At 28.3% G+C, this 12,317-nt stretch overlaps 1 protein-coding gene and 1 long non-coding RNA gene across 2 annotated transcripts; both read right to left on the bottom strand.

Moving 5' to 3' along the window:
- Nucleotides 1–692: 692 nt before the first annotated feature.
- LOC114399528 lies at nucleotides 693–2,655 on the bottom strand. The gene is made up of 2 exons (XR_003663751.1): nucleotides 1,128–2,655; nucleotides 693–1,043 (listed from the first exon to the last, which is right to left on the bottom strand). It is a non-coding gene; the product is annotated as an uncharacterized LOC114399528 (long non-coding RNA).
- A 6,347-nt stretch (nucleotides 2,656–9,002) lies between these two features.
- LOC114398845 (transmembrane emp24 domain-containing protein p24beta3-like) lies at nucleotides 9,003–10,842 on the bottom strand. The gene is made up of 4 exons (XM_028360965.1): nucleotides 10,636–10,842; nucleotides 10,246–10,432; nucleotides 9,562–9,669; nucleotides 9,003–9,193 (listed from the first exon to the last, which is right to left on the bottom strand). The coding sequence occupies exons 1-4, from the start codon at nucleotides 10,840–10,842 to the stop codon at nucleotides 9,060–9,062; spliced, it is 636 nt and encodes a 211-aa protein (XP_028216766.1). The 3' UTR covers nucleotides 9,003–9,059.
- Nucleotides 10,843–12,317: the final 1,475 nt, after the last annotated feature.

Genomic DNA, 12,317 nt, shown 5'->3' with positions numbered 1-12,317 from the left:
ACTAGATCACCTTAACTTTCTGAACTACTATTATATAGTCTCGTTTTCTTTATTTAATATTTTTTTCTTCTTAATTTCTTATCACATAACTGGTCATGTCCATATCTATAATTAACTTTTATTTATTTCTGTCTCTCTGTTCCACTTTCATCTCATTTTACTGTATTTTTTTTTAATTTCTCTTTTCACTTGATTTCCCTGTAATGGAATGATCTTTATTATTTTCCATCTACTAAACATCGAGCCAACTCCTTTGCCTCTTTACCCAATATCAATGAGCGACCAAATTTCTTTTTCAACATGAAGTGATCGAATAACAATAATTCCTATTTTAAACAACGTATGCCATTAATCAAATCATTTTTAATCAAAACACGTATGTAAATGATCTTTTTTAACAAATTGCTTTATGTTTATAAAAGTTATCCTAACATGTACTACCTGTTAAAAGAAAAATGGTTATTATACATTCATTTAAACATACAATAAACTTAAAAATGACAAATATTAAAAAATAATACCAGTTATGAGTTATGACATACAACTTCTATTGAAGCAATTAATTTTATACATTCATACAAGTCATGCTTATTAAACGCCACTTAGTCTTATTTCGTAAATATTATAAATAATTTTACTCGCTGAAATTTAACAAAAATTACACTAATTTCACAAAAATGACTACCTAACAGTCTTGGATACTTATGTTGATACTTCATTAATGTTGTATATGGACAAATCGATGAAGTCTGTGAAAATTAAAGATCAAAATATGAGATGAGGAAAATACTACATATATATAATACGTTCATACTTCGCTGTGTTGAACAGTAAACATTATACACTAGTTCGTTATTTTCTTTTTCGCAATATCTTCTTACTGTAGTTAGCCTTGATCACCGTTAGTATTCCCTTTTGCATCCGCATGGCGATCACTATTTGTTCTCAGCATAGACATAATTAGAGTTATAGGTCACAAATCCCTCCATTTTAAAACCAAAATCGAGCATATTTAGTAATCAACAATCTTCTGAACCTGCTTTCTACCCATATCAAATAAAGTCAGTCAAATACGCTGCCAAGTTAAAAACAACTAATGGCTAATTATTGAAAGCCCAGAATCAGACCTGCAAGAGTGTTTATCTCTGCCTCAAATTCACTGCTTTGAACCTCAACAACTGCGCGTCTTAATTACGTATATTTTAACATTTAATGAAGGAAAATAAGTAGATGCAACCATCAAGAGAAAAACACATCATGGACACAAAAGAGGAACATGTCTTATATTAAGCTGCATAAACTATGACTCCACATAACACTACATAACACTCACACATGCATAGCAACTTAAACATCAAAATAACTACCTCTAGGGTTTAGAAATTCAAGCCAATCTAAAGAAAATCATAATGAATAAATTTGATACTAGAATAACATAAACATCCTAGGGTTGTAGGAACCCTAATTAAGTAAAGATAAGGAGCAATCTACGGCCATCAATTTAAAAGTTTGGTCCCAAAGACATAACACAGTGAACTAGTTCGGTGAAAGAAGTAGCAAAAAAAAAAAGAAAAAGACAAGAGCAAGTAAAAGGGAAAAGTTGATAACGCACGCCTGCCAGAACAGAAACTCAGAAAAAAGAAAAGAAAGGAATATACGATGCTAGCAGTGAATTTTCTCATGCTCATCACTCGCTTCTTACCTTTTGCTTTTTAAGCCTTGTGTGTCTTTCAGATTGTTGAAGAATCTACAATGGGTCCCCAAATAGGAAGGAGTGAGGCTGTCACAGCATGACCTAGTCAGGGTTAGCACTCTTGAGCTCTCTAACCAAAGGTAGATCATGCTGGCAGCTTCACTTTTTCCTTTGCGAACTTCCAATCTAAACAGTTTCATGTTACGGCTCAACTCCACTCACTATCTCTGCAGGTGCATATATGTGAGCTACTACGCTTAAAAGAAGAAAAGAAACATTGCAACACACTTCCGAAACCACAAAAAGATATATAGACCACCACCAAAAAGGAGTGTGATCACACACTTAAAGCTGGGAGATAGAAGACACATGTCATGTGTGCATACATAAACGCAAGTGGACACAATAAAAAATTTGAAACTAGATAGTGTTTAGAAAAATGAGAAGAGGATGTTTGATGCATTAACCTAACTTAAACAATAAAATAATTAAGCTAGGAAAGAGGAGGAGGAGGAAAAAGGGTTGGAAACCTTGAAGGTAGAGAGATAAAGAAAGAAGGTGCATGCTATGTGATTTCATTTTAACACTTATAAGGTAGGAAAGAATGAACAGGAGGTAAAGATTCAAGAGGGGGTTTGAACTGGAGGATAGAAAGGAAAACGAGAGTGGAATGAATATATAGAGTGAGAGAAAAATGGGACAGATCAGAGATGTAAGAGAGATAGATGAATATAATAAAAAGGGAAGAGGGTTAATATCATAAAGACATATCCCACCTTGTGTAACAGTGAATTAAAGGAAGGTTCATACATGCACAGTGGAGTCAAGGAATTGAAGAGGGAATTCAAAGGCACACAGCTAAGAAGGCTAAAAAGGAAGGAGGAGGAGGAGCAGACGCATGATGATTCATGAGGAGTTGTCTTAGCTAGCTATATAGGGTCAGAGATGAGAGAGTAGCTCGCTAGGGTGAAATGGAGGGGATATCCTTTCTCTACTTGGAGAATTTCAATTTATATATGATAACCTTTCTACAATTTATTTTATAGGTCATATGCATTTTTTTTTTTCTCAAGTTAGATAGAATGCTTATGAGAATTAAAACTTACTTCAACTTGACATGTGAAGACATGATTTAGTAATTTTTTTATATAGAATTTTTTTAGATGAATAGCAAACACACCTGAGATTAATCTTTAACGTTAAAAAATATTCATAATTTCCAATAAAAAAACACTACTCAAGTTAAATAAGATATAATTATCCTAAGTAAATGATAAAACTCTCTTAAGATTCAATCATAAGATTAATTAACTTAAAACAATCTTATCTCAATCAAGTTGATTCATGAATTCAGCATAACTTGTTTATAATTCAAAATTAAATCAGAAAAAAAGTAAAATAACAAATAAATTAACGATATATTTATTTTTTAATAGAAATTAAAGTTTAAATAAGTTGAGTTCCAAAAATTTATAAATGTGAAAATAAATTTTAAGAGTGAAAAAGCACTTACAAAAATATAATTGATTCTCCATAATATTTCTTTCATTTTTTTTATAAGAAAATAATTACTTTTTTTAAAATATAAACATAATTCCATTATTTTTGCCTATTTAAAGAGATTATGTGACAAAAATAAATGACGTATATGAATATAATATATTTGTTCTCTGCATAGTACCTATTTTCTGTGTCTGTGTGCGTTATTAGGTTGCGGTATAAAGATGAGAAAAACAAAGATAGGGCTGCTCACGGAGAATTTAATTTCACACTGTGACGAGGGACAAAAAGTCACAGGCCCTACAATTATTGGGTTCCGGAGCAAAAAGAAAAGAAGGGGCTTGGTTTAGAATTTCCATGCGTATGTTTGTTTTTGCTCAATCCTCTTACTTTCCCTCTCTCTCTCATTGCACAAGTGTGGGCGTGATCATCCTCAGTTGTCAATTCAATGTTACTTCCCAGTTCCCAGCCATCGAGAAAAAAAGACTAGCACAACAAATGCACATCCTTTTCCTTTTGTCCCGTCATCATCACAGTGCCGACCCCGTTGGTTTTGAATCAATTTCTATGGGTCAACGAGTCATAATATAAGCCATAATCCATCATCTACAAGCACATGAATTACCATACAATCTTATGTTTTGTTTGGTTGGTTTCTCATTTTTAATTTTGAAATTTATAAAAATTAAAATCAATTTTAATTTTGAATTTTAATTTATTATTTATTTTTAGTTTATAAAAAGATGTTACAAATTAAAAATATAAATAAAATGAATCAATTATTTTATCTTTATTTTATTTTACTATAAAATAATGATAATGATAATGATAGAGGTAATAGAATGATAGTAACACTGATGGGGTGATTGCCATGATAATAGTGGTGAGGTGAAATAGTAGTGGTGGTGATAGAAGAGTGATGATAACGTAGTAGAAATGGAATGTCGATTAAAGTGTTTTAAAACTTAGATCGACCCAACTAGTCGGAATGGTTTGATTACGTCTTAAAAGTTTGGGTAAGATGAAGATCCTATTGAATTGATTATGCATTGAATCTAATGCAATCTAGTATTATTTAGTCGGATTTATGATTAAATCGATGATCCACTGACCCAAAGTAGGTCGCGCTCAAGGGAGGAAACATGTTGGGTCATGCAGGTTAATTAGCAACCATTACCTTAGTGGTTCAATGATTTGATTGGGGCAATCATGAGTATAATTTTAAAAATTATGGGTGATGGTGGGGTAAAATAATAACAACGACAACGATGATGAAGACAACAAAATGATGGTAGTGGTGGTGGTATTAGCGATGGAATGGTGGTAGTGGTAGTGACGACAACAATGATGAAATGATAATGGTGGCAACAATGACAACAATATAGAGATAACATAAAGGTGGAAGCAACAAAGGTCAAATGTAGTGGTGGTGGAACGATGGAGGTGATAGTGATGATGACAGTGGTGATGGAATGACGGTAACAGAGGTGATGATGATGGTAATGATATCATAGTGATAGTTAAAATGTATCTTTTTTAAATTCACAAAACTTTTTTTCTTATTTTTAATAATGAATGTAAAAATGTTTTAAAATTAAATTAAAAATCAACTTAACTCTATTTTTATTGAACCCATTTTATTTTAAAAATTATATTTAAAAAATAAAAATAAAAAACTCACAACTACCCTAAATAAGACAAGACGTTAATAAACAAAAAAGAAAAGAATTATCACATACTAGGATGATGTTTGGAGTAACAGTGCACTACTTTAATATGATTATAAAAGTAGTTCATACATATATTTCATTTATTATTGTGATATTATTTCAAATAATTTCTAAATATGTTTACAATACTATGTAATTACTTTCTCCGTTTCAAATAGACTTGCAATTTTAGCTTTTCAAAAAAATTAAAATTAATTAATATTTTTATTTTTTAATGAGATATTAAAATATCCATTTTAATTTTATTCTATAATAAATAGTGTTGTCTCAAAACATCTTATAATATATTTATTAAAATTAAGAGAGAGTAAAAATATTTAAGTAAAATTATTTTCTAATAAACATTAATTTTCTTGAAATAATTTATTTTTTTAATCTTTATAAAAAAATATTAAATATCAATAATTTTGAGAGGAATAAAGTAATCTTTCAGAAGGACAAAAGATGGAGTATTCATGTAACAAGAAATGGATGATTCATTATTTATTGGTAATTGGTTAGGGTCTATTCTTCTGGCAATTCTCTCGGTGACCCTTTGCATGCGTTATAAAGGTTGGTGATTTGGTGACAGCTAAGTTCTGTAGTGTCTGATTCACGCTAAGTTGTTAGTGTAGGCTGGTTCCTAGGCCTGTAACATATGGACAATCCAATTAAATATCCAGTTGAGTTGGATGCATCCGAGATCCGAACTTAATTAATATTAATTTTTCTAAGTGATGCTGTTGATATTAAGGTTGAATAAACTTATATTACTCCATCTTACACACTATCACTGGATATAAAAAATGTAATAACTACTACTCTTAATCTAATTTATTTAACTTGTACAGTTAAATGTTTTTTTCTCGTTACAGAAAGATTCGGACCATCTTTAATCCTAAAAGCACGTATCCGGTAACACCGCAGAAGCACCATTGCATCGATAGAATCAGTATTCAGTAATGAGTAATGACTGTAATGTAATTTTGAAAGTATTGAAAAATAAAATTAACATAAAATATATAAAGGAGAAATATTTTTTTGAACTAGTTTTGAAAGTTGACTGAGATCTAATTTCATATTTTAAAAATTTAAGATAGTAAAGGAGTATATTTAAGATTAATTCAAAGATTTATTCATCATCTTGTTATTCACTGTTAAGTTCAATAAGTATTGGACTTGTAGGGATGTATTGAAAAAAATCTCAGATCTCATGCTATAAGATATAAATGACAAACAATTCTAATTTTTTAGTTAACTTTTAGAAATAAATTAAAATTAAACTCGCATTTTAAAAATTTAAGAGAAAGAAAAACAAAATTGTGCATAACAGCTTAACTCCCACAATTTAGTGCGTCTTTGATTTAACGTTGAAAGGTTCTCAAACCACCATTAAATTAAAAACTTCAAATTCTTATTTCTCATAAAAATGTGTTTGTTTAAAATGTTAAAAAAAAAGGTCCCAACTGAGTAGAATAAGATGTGGTTTGAAATTTTAGAAGTTGTAAATTTATAATATTCTTTAATGTATTATGCCTAAATTTTAAAAAAGTATTATTTAATTATGAATTATTCAACTATAATTTTATTAAATCATGAAATCTTGGTGCAATTTTAAAATATTAATATTTTATTAGCCGATAGAAGTATGCATTATATAGTCTCTTAAATTGTATTACATTTTCCATGAACAGAATCAATTGACATTTGACAATGGCAAGAGGAATAGTCATGAAAACTCTTAGGTAGTATCGATGGTTGGTATGATGACTTATATTCCTCATTATAATCGGACTCAAACTTAATTAGGTATTGTGTTCATGTGTTTTCTTAGTTTTCGCAACACCCAAACTAAGATCATTAAGATGCAACATTGCGAGTAGTGGATTATCTTAAAAGAAATTTAGCACAAAACGTTATCCTGCATGCTGATGCTGGTCTATAATTATATTGCGACTTAAATTGCAAATACTACCTTTTCACACGGCACTTTCTTATAGATGATATAATTAATGTTGATCTTGAATTCACCTTTTATATCTCTCGCGGAAGACAAAGAAGCAATGAGGTATGTCCCAATTTTCTATAAAAGAATAATATACCTCCAATGTAGTGTATGCTTAAAAGAATAAATAGTCACTTTTATTTTTTAATGTGTAATTTGTTGATAAATGCGGTCCTAAAAGATGAAAATACAAAATTTAATCTCTAATAGTGTAAAAAGTGCGACAAATATATCATGTCGTTAACTTTCGTCTGTCACCGTTAATAAAGTCGCCTACGTGGTATAGAAGGACAAATTAGTATAAGACCATATTTGTCATAATATTTTATTGACTTTTCATCTTTTCACTCCGTTGAGATATGCACCCTTAAGAGATGATAATACAAAATTTAGTTCTCGAAAATATAAAAATATGACAAATACATCTGACTGTTAATAATAGATTGTGATTAATTATTATTATTATGTGTTTATAATTTAAGGCTCATGTTTGTTTAGTACTTATGTAATATATTTTTTAAATTGCCTTTTAATATATATATATATATATATTTTATTTTGATTTTCTTGTCAAACCTTAATCTTTACCGTTAAATTTTTTTTTATCTTATATCTTATAATTTTATCAAATTTCTACTAAATTTTTCATTTTTAATCTTTAAAATTATTCCATATCCCAATTTCAACTTAAGTAACTTTATATTTAGATTGAAAATAATATGTTGAGAGTTTTGAATAGAAAAAACATAATTGGCTGCGAGACCAAATTTATTTATTTTTTTTAAAAAAATTTAATCAACTATTTTTTTAAAAAAAAAAGTCTCACAAAAATTAAACTAGATAAAACTAAATTTCACTTTAGTTCTATCTAGTTTAAATTTTTTGAGATTTTTTTTAAAAAAAAAAAGATAGTTGATTATATTATTTTTTTAAAAATAAATAAATAAATAAATTTGATCATGCTGCTCATTGTGTTTTTTCTACTCGAAACATTTGACATATTAATTTCAATCTAAATATTAGAATACTTAAGTTGGAATTGAGATATAGAATAATTTTAAAGATTAAAAGTGAGAAATTTAGTAAAAATTTGATAAAATTATAAAATATAAGATAGAGTTTTTTTAATAGTAAAGATTAAAGTTTGATGAGGAAATCAAAATAATATATATATATATTAGAAGACAATTCAAAAATATATTACATAAGTACTAAACTAATAACAGTAAATTACAAATACATAATAATAATAATAATAATAAGTTACAATCTATTATTAACGTTGAGATATATTTGTCATACTTTTATATTTGCAAGGACTAAATTTTGTACTTTCATCTTTCAGGGATGCATTTGTGAGCAGAGTCGAAAGACGAAAAGTAAAAAAAATATTATGACAAATATGCTCTATGTTGACAATTCATGTTGACAATCATTTCAGTGATAAATTTAAATTTGTCCTTTTGTGCCATGTAAGCGACTTTATTAACGGCTACGGACGAAATTTAATCACATGATATATTTGTCGCACTTTTTAGACTTTTAGGAAGAAAAATTTATATTTTCATCTTTCAAGGGCACATTTGTTAACGAATTACACATCGAAGGACAAAACTAACTATTTACCCGAATTAAAAAGGATAAATTATCTAGTGGCATTTTAATTAAGGTATCTTTCATACAAAATTGCACACTTATAGTGTGACAATCAAGTTGTCCTCCGCATAACAAGTCTAATCTTTCACAAATTATGAAATACGTGTCTATTTATATAAATTTATGTAGAAATACTTATAAAGAAAAAATCAAATAAAATAAAAATATTTTTGTATGTTAAATTAGCTTATACATAACTAATTTGTAAAAGCTTTCTTATATAGTTTATTAAAAAAATTGATTTTTAATTTATACAAATTAATTTTAGTTTGTTTGTAAAAGTTTTTTTCCTCTCTTATAAGTACTTTTTTGAAAAAATTTATCTAAATACTCCTTGTATATATAGATAATCAGGAAAAGTTCAATAACATTATGATGCTACTTGGCCAATACTCAAATGGAGAATTAATTATTGATTATGGTGAAGTTAAAAGTAATTAAGAAGAATAAATTAATAAAATAATCAAAGGAGTTCAATTATGATTCATTATGAAGCCTACACTCGGTTGTAAGCAAATGATTTGCTGAACAGACGTCGAATGTATACCACTTGTAATAAACTTGTAGCAGCGAACAAAACATACTCCAAGATTGTGTAGAAGACAACACGCTTTCTGGTGCTTTCGTTTGCTGTAGTTGCAAAATTTAATGTATCAAATGAAATAATTGAAAGCATTTTACAATCCACCTAGATGCATAGGTTAATAAGGGCACATATAATTGATGTTCGCTAGATTTTATCTTAACAATAACTAACATTAAAAGGTATTTGAAATTAAAACGAATTAACATTAAGTAAAATTGTCTAAAAGAGATTTAAACTGCCCCTAATAATTGAGGCAGATAATATGAATCTTCTTAACAACTTTATTTAGAAAGTTTTATTGAACCATTTGCTCACCACAAAAAAAATTACCAATAACACAATTGATTAAACTTTCATATGATCTTTAGAAATCTAACAAATTTATAACAACTAACGAGTGAGACTAACTTACTGTGTCGATGCCTAGCATCACGTGCTTTCAAGTACTTTTGTTCTGATATGATAGACTCTAGTGCTTCTCTCAACTCGGCGATCTTCACATTAATGGGATCCAAATGTTCTGAACCCAAAAGCAAAATTGAGTAAACAAATTGATTGGTAAATATGTGTATATCCACGTATGCTAATAATAACATTAATATATCATAATTTACTTAAATAACGCTAGTAAAATACTTCTTAATTATAATGACTTGATTGATTCTTTTTCTTAAAACTAGATTATTTGGATTGAGTTCAACTTTTAAATACAACATGATATTAGAACTTATTTTGGTCTAAACGTTTTGTTCATATTCATGTGCAGGCTGGAGGATGCAAAAGTAAAAACTCTAGAGTCCTTAATAAAATCTTGGGAATGCTTGTGAATCTAGGGTGATAAAAGTGGAGTCACCCTTTCTTATGAAATTCATACTCAATATTAGAGATTCAATTGTCATAGTATGGTTGGTCTATTATTTTAGGTCAACCTATTTGATCAAGCAATCACAATCCTTCAAACGCTTAATTTGAAAGACTTGAATGCTTGTTATGCTAGGTTGGCCTGCTTGACTGGACAATCCAATTCCAATCATTTCAATCTAGCTAATTTAATTATAGTGAGACACTAAAAGTCTAAAATCTGGTTGTTACTGACCATCTTTAGCTAAGTCATGTTCGTTCGGGATGTGGCCAACATGAATGTAGAAAGATACAGTCTCTGGCGTTGAAGCAGGGTTGTGAAAGCAAAATTTGTATATTCCATTTTGTGAGGCTTTGAACTGAAATTTGTCCCCTGATGTTCCATTCAAAGAGTACGCCAAATTCCCTCCTGGAGATGTCACCTACATATTATGATACATTCATTGAAACCATGAAATATACACCCATTACCCATATACAAAATTTGTACTAACACATGATTAATAATTATTGAAAAAAATGCTTAAGAGACATTCTCTTAATTGATTGGGCAAATGGATTTGGAGGTATTTAATTTGTTGGCACATTAATAAAAATATGAAAAAGCAAAGCATGGCTAGCTTACAGTGAAATCAATTCCCGGATGGTCTGAGCTCCAAAAAATATCATAGTCAATGACTACAAAGTTCCCAGAAATAGTGTCACCATCATGTAGAACGTGCTCGGATACGCATTCCTGATCGTATAAACTGATTGAGAGAGCAAGGCCATGACAAATTATGAAACCAAGGAATGAGATCACAATAGTATAATTCTTTGAAGACCAACCCATTTCACACTTTGTTATTGAGTGTTAATGCCTAATTCACTTAATTGCCTCGTCTAGAACAACCTAGATCTTTTTTCAGAAAGATGCCAATAATTATGCATCAAGTTGGAACTTTTGACGGCTTTAAATTTGGCTAAGCAGTTTAACAGGTCATTACTTCTATTTATAGAGTGGTGTTACTCATCTATAGATATCCATTTATAAAATAAATTTTACAAAGGGAAGGTTGACCATACATTTAAATCATGAAAAGCGTTTAATTTTAAGTCATTTAATTTTTTTACTAAAAATAACATTTTTGGGAACATAATAATTGAAATCCATATATATATATATATATATATATATATATATATATATATATATATATATATATATATATATATATATTTCAAATCAGAAAAATCTTAAAATAAAAAATGAAAATAATTAAGAAAAACCATCATATCAAAATTAAAACAAATAAACACTTGAGATTAAAAATCCTTAAAATTTGAATTAAAGTCACGTGTATCAATCAAATCTTTAAAAGATTCGCCATTAAAAATAAGATTTCAATTCAAAATTCAATTATCTTCGGATAAAATATTAATTTAAAATTTAGCCTTTTCCAAATAATATAGATTCAAATGTTAATTATTATTGATTTATTTTACTTCTTTTAATCTAAGCCTACCAATTACTTTGATTTTTATGATTGAAAATTAAAAAAATATATAATAAAGTAGTGCAATAATATGGAAAGATTACTAACTATTTTTACATGTAATATGAGTTTAATTTCTTTTATTACTAGTGCAATAATTTTTTATAATGAAAATAAGTTAAAAATATCTATAAATATAACTTTTAAAATAATTATTACAAAAGTAAAAAAATTTATCATACATAAACAATCTTCAATTAAAAAAAAAACTTTTATGTTGTTAGTCATTTCTAACTTAATTTGTTTAATATATATTTTTGTTCATGCCATAGGAAAGTAAATTATACATCTTCAATGTAATGGTAAATGAAATCAGAAAAATAGCGTTTTTGTTGTTCTTTTTTATAACCGGTTTATAAAAAACAATTATGCTAATTGCTATTTTTAGAGTAATGGTTAACAATTCAAAAGCATAATTTTTTAAGGAAAATGCCAAATTATTATTGGAAAATAATTATTATCAATTTTTTAAAAAAATTCTTATTTTTTTAATATTCTAATTATCTCTTGTTTCTTGTTTCTGTCTTTTTGCTTGCTATCTTTCAAGATTTTCTTTGACTACGGCTAATCCCTTTGCTGGGTGGATCATGCTGTGCTAACGCAAAGAATCTACTTTTGTTTTTTGTCTTAAGAATTCACTATTTGAGCATTTTTGTTTTAGTCCATACCACTTGTGCATGTTTACCGTCCAAGATTGTTTTTAAGCCCTTGCTTCTAGCAATTGCTTAGAGACTCTACTATTTACACTTCCGTTTTACCTAAGTAAACCTCC

The sequence above is a fragment of the Glycine soja genome, chromosome 19 (assembly GCF_004193775.1).
Source record: "Glycine soja cultivar W05 chromosome 19, ASM419377v2, whole genome shotgun sequence".
Taxonomy (NCBI): domain Eukaryota; kingdom Viridiplantae; phylum Streptophyta; class Magnoliopsida; order Fabales; family Fabaceae; genus Glycine; species Glycine soja.
The sequence above is the reverse complement of the archived record's forward strand: the minus strand, read 5'-3'. Positions and strand labels throughout refer to the sequence as shown.

Coding starts and splice junctions, on each gene's coding strand:
- LOC114398845 (XM_028360965.1), bottom strand. CDS start 10,842: ATGGGTTGGTCTTCAAAGAATTATACTATTGTGATCTCATTCCTTGGT. Junction 10,433..10,635: donor ATCCGGGAATTGATTTCACT/GTAAGCTAGCCA, acceptor CATAATATGTAG/GTGACATCTCCAGGAGGGAA. Junction 9,670..10,245: donor ACATGACTTAGCTAAAGATG/GTCAGTAACAAC, acceptor TTTTGGGTTCAG/AACATTTGGATCCCATTAAT.